The sequence below is a fragment of the Calidris pugnax genome, unplaced genomic scaffold (assembly GCF_001431845.1).
Source record: "Calidris pugnax isolate Ruff unplaced genomic scaffold, ASM143184v1 scaffold153, whole genome shotgun sequence".
NCBI lineage: Eukaryota > Metazoa > Chordata > Aves > Charadriiformes > Scolopacidae > Calidris > Calidris pugnax.
In genome coordinates this window covers 9,554,853-9,561,934 of record NW_015090999.1, presented here as the reverse complement: position 1 = coordinate 9,561,934, position 7,082 = coordinate 9,554,853, and the positions used below count along the sequence as shown (strand labels likewise).

Genomic DNA, 7,082 nt, shown 5'->3' with positions numbered 1-7,082 from the left:
GGGGGAAATTCCCACACTCAAAGAATAGGATATAATTTTCTATTATTACTACTCCCTCCCATCTCAGAAAATTGGCGAGATGTATAAATATTTTAAGTCATGCATCTGATTATTTTATGGTCCTTTTCTATACCAGATACTCTATCCACACATCCATGCAGGATTAGTAGTGGCCCAGTTAGAAATATGGATAATACAATATTAAACATGCTGTGACAACAGATCTTACAAGGCAAGATCCCAAACTGTATTTTCCAATTACCAAATTATCATACCAGTCGGCATTTTTTTGGTATTTTTGGGAAGGGGGATGGGAGTTTTGTTGTTTGTTTTTTTTAAAGTAATTTCCACATTCCTGGCAGCTCTTTCTCTCTGAAAATTTTTAAGAGATCAAAGAAAAAAGTTTTCAAGAAACAGTACTCTCTTTCTTTAATGTGACTGCAAAAAACCCTATTAAAAAGGTTACAGAAAATTTTTCAAGCTATCAAAAAAGGACAAGAACAACTGTGTAGTCTCATCATTAGTATCATAATTCCACAGGTCAAAAAGGCACACATTTATAGGAAAATATTTCACTTACCCACTTTGCTATATCATCAATAAATAAATCTGCCTGATACGCAACATTTTATCCCTTTTAACAATATTAAACTAAAACTGCAAATTTAAAAGTTCAGTAATTTGATTGGAAAGAAACAACTGTATTACTTAAGAAAAAAAGTTTATCCTATAGAAGAATCAAAATACTATCTGAAATATTAACTGAAAAGAACAAACCTATTTCAAAACTAACCTGTTGTTCCACTTCACAAATGTTTTGAGGAAGAAAAAACAAAGTACAGCAAAAAAGAAAAATAAAAGCCATCTTGCTAATTTCATATCACTTACCCAGCAAGAGATCTAAAGGTATCATCTCTTTCACAGCATCAAGGATTCCTCTTTGCCTTGCCTCCTGGCCGTCCAGTTCTCTAGCACACGCCTTGCAGCAGCCACATACAGCGCAGCCCGACTCACCTGAGCCACAGCCACAGATTCTGCAGCAAACAGAGTTGCTTTATCACTACCTTTTGTTTTCGTGCATTACTGATGCCTTGGTAATTAAAACACACATCATTAGTTTGTTCTGTCTATGGATAGGTAATATTTCCTGACATTAACAGAAAGTGTAGCTAATTTAAATCCTAGGTGCTGTTGTGTGGTGCCAGGGAGCACACACTGACCGTACTTATCTGAACTGACTTCTCAGCACCAACTTTTCTTCATTTAATTAAACACATACCCCATGAAAACACCAACAAGGAAACACTGAGCACACGCAACGCTGGAGAAATAGTAATGGCAATAGGTAAAGCAGTGACCCTTTATTCAGGTCAACTCTGAAGTAACAGATAAAAGCAACTGGAACAACAAGATAAAAAACATCTATCGTAGGACGAATAAAGATATCCCAAATCCATCAGCTCTGTCAAGAGACAGATTATGTTAGTGTTCATATTCAACAGCTTCTAGTAAAGAACTATATGCTAAGAAATGTAAAAAAAAAAAAACCAAAAAAACAAACCAAAACCATTTCAAACTAAATCACCTGCAGCCATCACAAGGTGTTTACTAAAATGTTAACATACTTCTGATTTTAAAAGCACAGGCACCTTTTACATATAATGTTACCTTAGCCTGAAGTTTAAGAACAGATCAACCCAATTCACATTCAACACATGCTTTCACCATTCAACACCCTATAACAAGCCTATTTCCATACGTTTGCTTACCCTCCAGGTACTCTGTCAGGACGCCCACTGCTAACACAGCTAGCTCCATACCCTGTGCAATCTCCACATACAGTGCACACCATACACTGCTCCAGCTTCCATTTATGCATGCCTGGAGGACACATCATGGACTTCTCATCTTTTTCATCCAGTTCCTCTTCTAGGTCTTCATCCATTGCTGTTGCCATGTTCTCAACTCCAAAACCTAATGAAGATATTGAAAAAAGAAATAGCTGTTTTCTGAGGCCAATTAGTGGCTACTAAGGAAGTCCTGAAGAACACTCAAATGACTAGGCATGCCTGATTTGCACACTCATCCAGCACAATGACACTTTGGAAACCTCTCTCAGCATGGGCTGGGGCACATGGGTTGTAACTCATTCATCTTTAAGGTCCCTTCCAACCCAAACTGTTCTATGATTCTATATATCTAGGTCTCATAACTGAAAAGGAAATTAAACATTTCTATTCGTTATACAAGTAACAGGTCATTTACTTGTCACAAATAAAATACTCCGGTCCAGCAAAGGTGAACAAGTATGATTTTTCATACCTATTATTTAGGAGTAATGGAAATGTTCGGTTACGTGGAGAAAGAGGTGGATTTACATTCATGCCCTGTTTAGGCAAACAACAGCCTCAAGACCGAATGCAAATAATGAAACGTAGAAAAAATTTTCTTGCTAGGACAATGGCATGTAGTAAGACAAGGAGTAATGAGGTTTGGGTTTATTCATTTGTTTTAAAGAAAAACTTTTTCTCTGACCGAAGTAACTGAGATATTTATTTTCTTAACATAACTAAGCTTATTAGTATGTGCAGAACACCAAATACCTGACAGGTGAAGTGAAAGTACCCATACCTGGGGTTTTTTTAAGCGTGTTGCATGTACTTAAGCTTTAGTTTTGGAATTATATTTTATAATAAAATGCTTCACTATGTTTTTACTTGTGATATCTTCCAGCACGCAAAACGAAAGGCAAAAAAAAAAATACCTAAGTCCCTCACCTTTTCCTCCCTGGCTCATGGAGCCTGTGTCTCGTCCACACTGTCCTTTATTATTTACACCAAACGTCCAAACTTCTCCGTTCTTCATTAACACACAGGTGTGAGCTTTGCCCATGGCTACCTGAGTCACAAAATGGCCTTTCAAATCTGTTACTAAACCTGCAAGACATAAAACAGTTGAGTGGCAAATTGCACTTTCTACCTGAGAAGGAAACTTCAGTGATATAACAAAATTGCTTGTGGATACTGACAATTTTTACATTAACAGTAAGGGAGAAAAGCAGCAGGTATAGAAAACAAGTGTTAGAATGAGGAGTGAAAGCAGAATTAGGTCTAGGCCACCCCTCCTGCAAAGAAAGGAAAGCCAAAACCAAACCAAATCCTGCTGCAAATCACTTGTTCTGAAAAACAATTATAAAGTAGTCATAACGTCATTGGAGGTTTTGGGTTTTTTTTTAGTATTTTATTTAAATTGAGATGTACTGAATCATCTGCAAATTCAAAACAGGCTGCCTTGTGAGCAGAGAAACGTATAAGGGCCAGTTTCTTGCAGCCTTTGCTATTAATAAAGCATTTCTTATTTCTGTGACTTGTCCCTGTGTGGTTGTCTAGTGTCAGATTAATTCAACAAATTATTTATTTTTTTTTCCCCTTTAGCGGAAGTATTAATTCAGGTATTTGTAACCAGTCCTGCTATATATTTTTTACAGAACTTAAGGAAACTGTTTTCTCTTTCGATCCTTCTGTCATATTTGGCTGAATCAGCAGAAATTCAGAAATCTATTAGGAGAATAAAAAACACACAAACATCATTTCCAAATGCTAACAACTTCCAGACTGATTTCAATTACTCTAGTTGAGAAATCACTCAAAAGACAAATATTTAACTTACTTGTACTATCAGAGTAAATGGCATCTTTTCCAAACATGTAGAGTTCTCCATCTTTCGAAATTACAGAACTGCTTCCATTATTGCACGCTGTAGATATGACAATCTTGCCTTCCAATTTAATAATTTTTTTAGGCTTATATGGTTTTGACTGCCGTCTACTTTTAGCTTTAAATAAATAAATAAATAAGTTGCAAATAATTCTACCAAAAACCTTCAAATACACAATAACATTTGTTTTATAATTAGGGGTCAGTTTTCGGACTGCTTCTTAAAAAAAATAAAAATATAAAAATTCATCCATATGATCTCGTGGTCTAATTTTTATTGGATTACACTGGATTCTCTCAAAAAACCTACCCAGAAGCTGTCGTTTGCAATCTGGCCTCAAAGAAAAGGGTACCAACATAGCTAGAGACTGGCTAAACCAACCAACAGCTACTGTTACTACCTGCAAATTTTCCCCCAAGTCACAGAACTGCCAGCTTCTTTCACTTGTCGATAATTACCAGCTTTCTACAGAGAAGACACACAGACACCTTGTTGACAGAAAACTAGCCTCCCTGCCCAGGTTTAAAAGAAATCAGGGGGAAAAAAAACTTGTATACATTCACTCTGAGCCAAATTAGAGAGTAACAAAGGGAACCAAACGAGTTAGAAGAAGCCATCCAGACTTTTACACAGGAGTACAACTATTAACTTCCTCTCACATGAACATATTCAAGAATCCACTCCATAAGCACTATCAAACTTTAAAATACGTTCTTGCCTTTATTTTTGCTATATTACATGGGAAAACCCACACTTTCTTGGCGAATACTCTCAGTGTAGTTAATCTTTCATGGGAACAATAAGGTAAATATCCTTTGCTTCTGCATGAGTTCCACCATGCCTCACATAATCAGCCCACTAAGTTCTTGTTGACAACATTCTAGAAATGCTAAATTCTTACACAGTTGACTGAGACATAGCTGGACTCTATTACTGCTGTTTATTGAGATTTTTAAATCTATTTTTAAATTATATTTTAAATCAATTATTAAATTCTAAGCATCTACTACCTATAGACTTGAATTTTATACTAACACTTGAATGTTGTTTATCATATTTCTAGCTGACTGCACTGAAGCAGAAAAAATTCAGTCTTACCCAAACTGTTTAAGTTCTATGGCTAGCAGACCAAACTTTTCCACAAACTTGCTTTGTGAGAAATACATTAATTTTAATGGTAACATCGACCTACACTATTAAAACAGAACACTATTGAGATTAATTTGACTTTAAATTAGGCTTCAATACTATTATGAAAATGCTATCTGGGATATACATTATATTATCCTATTAAAAAGTACACATCATAAGGCTGACAACTCTAAAGTTATCAGCTTTAAGATCTTCAGGAGCTAGTTATTTATCAAAACACATTCGTTACCTTTTTTTTAAATTAATCTAACACACCATAACACAACAGTCTGTTACCTAAAGTGAAGTATATCATTAAATATCACAGCAGATCACAGCTTTTTTAGCTTTAGCCAGCTTTCATTGTCTTATAAAGCGTATTTCAACCTAAACACACAACTTTAGAGATGCAAACTAGGAAATCTGTTAATTTTATATTGAAAAGGTATGTGTTAGTCTGAAGATCAAATTAATCTGTCGTCTTTAATGTCTGAAGAGTTGTGCTTGATCAAGCACAGAGGACTGTGCTTCTACAATTTCTAACCAATGTACGTCTCCATTACAGAGGGGCTTTTGCTGGCAAAAGACCCATTTCCAAAGTTCTCTAAAACAACAGTTAAGAGGCAAAAGTTTGGCTCTTCATTTTTTCAGCCAAAGTCCAAGGCAGGCAGCATGGCCTCTTGACTTATGACTGTCCTTTCTCACAACAACTGTAAAGAAGTGCTCACACCACACAATCTAAACTGTGCTAAACCTGAGATGAACATCTCTAGCTGGGAGAGGCAGTGGCACTGGTTGTCAGGACCTGTGGCTGCTGTAAAACTCAAACCCAATGGCATGCTTACACATTCTTGGAAAAGGTTAAACCCCTTCTTTTCAAATTAAAAGGTGGTTAATATGCTTTTATCAACTATTGATCAAGCAAGTGCAATACGTACTTGATTCACCATCCTCTCCTTTACTAGCAGAACCTGTGAAGAATATGCTTCCATCTTCAGCAACGAGTAAGGCATGTGAGCCATCATGTCCAACAGAGAACTGAATAATCTTTGGAGATTTTGTGATTGGGAGTTCAACCCATTTTCCTGCTGAAGGACCACCTTGTTTGATTCCGAGGCTCTGATATTTGCCAGTATAATAAATCTAGAAGAAAACAGTTTATCATTTTCAGTTATGCCATAGCACTTTAAACTTGCTTCCCCTGTCTGTGCTCCCTTGCAGCTTCTATGGGAAAGTCCTTGACTAATGTAAACATCACTTAGCAACAACTAAAACAATATGTGTTATCAACACTCTTCTCATACTATATCCAAAACAAAGCAGCTATAGAATGAAAATTAACTCTATCCCAGCTGAAACAAGGACATGGGGGAAAGATTCTGATTAGATTCTGCTTGTTTTGAAATGTGCTTTCTTCTGTGCCAGTTAGTTTTCATATTTAATTGTTTGGTTAGATTAGTAGAACACACAAGAAAGAACTGTTCTGAAGAAACTATTTAGAGGAAATGAAGCATTTAAAGCACTTAAGAAAAATGTCTGGTCTGTGTAAAAAAAAAGATGATATTATAACAATAAAAATAATTAAAAATACCAAATTACTAAAAATTGTAATATGCTTCAACACATTTTTGAAATTTATTTTCAGTAAATACATAGCAAACACTGCATACATAAACAGTAACACAGACTAAAATATTTCACATGAACAAATACAAAACTACTGACATGGATTAAAAAGTTTTCTCTAGAACCGCGCTGCTCAACAGTACTATAAAATGGGTGTATTAACCTATTTGGGCACCTAAAGCCATCTTTAATTGTCTTATAAAGTATATTTCATAACTAAACACACAACTTTCTAGAGATTCAAACTAGGAAATTTGTTAATTCTACATTGAAGAGGCATTTGTTAGTCTGAAGATCGATTTAATCTGTCTCCTCCAATGTCTGAAGAGCTCTGCTTAATCAAATTGTGTTTCATACTACTTAATTTTATTAGGAAAAAACAGTTAAGTTTGATGAAAGTGTTCATAATAATCTCACTGTTTTGATAGAAACAGAGCAAGGCGTTCGTTCCAGTAAAGCGACACAATTCTGAATGCAGGGAAACAAAGAAATATGCTTATACAAGTAAAACAACATTAGTTTCCCAAACTTAAACACAGGAAATAATATAAAAAGCCATAGTGCCAGTAAGCAAAATTATGTCTAAGTTGCAGTGAGTATGCAAATAC

The 7,082-nt window shown here is 35.4% G+C and overlaps 1 protein-coding gene across 1 annotated transcript in view; it reads right to left on the bottom strand.

Annotated features, from left to right (window-relative positions):
- Positions 1-7,082, bottom strand: part of LOC106895870 (E3 ubiquitin-protein ligase MYCBP2) — a 150,439-nt gene that overhangs the window by 87,009 nt on the left and 56,348 nt on the right. Inside the window, exons 12-16 of the mRNA XM_014955519.1 lie at positions 5,787-5,991; positions 3,670-3,834; positions 2,778-2,936; positions 1,770-1,974; positions 889-1,034 (exon numbers count right to left, since the gene is read on the bottom strand). Coding sequence (XP_014811005.1) covers positions 889-1,034; positions 1,770-1,974; positions 2,778-2,936; positions 3,670-3,834; positions 5,787-5,991 — 880 coding nt within the window. The remainder of the gene's footprint in view (positions 1-888; positions 1,035-1,769; positions 1,975-2,777; positions 2,937-3,669; positions 3,835-5,786; positions 5,992-7,082) is intronic.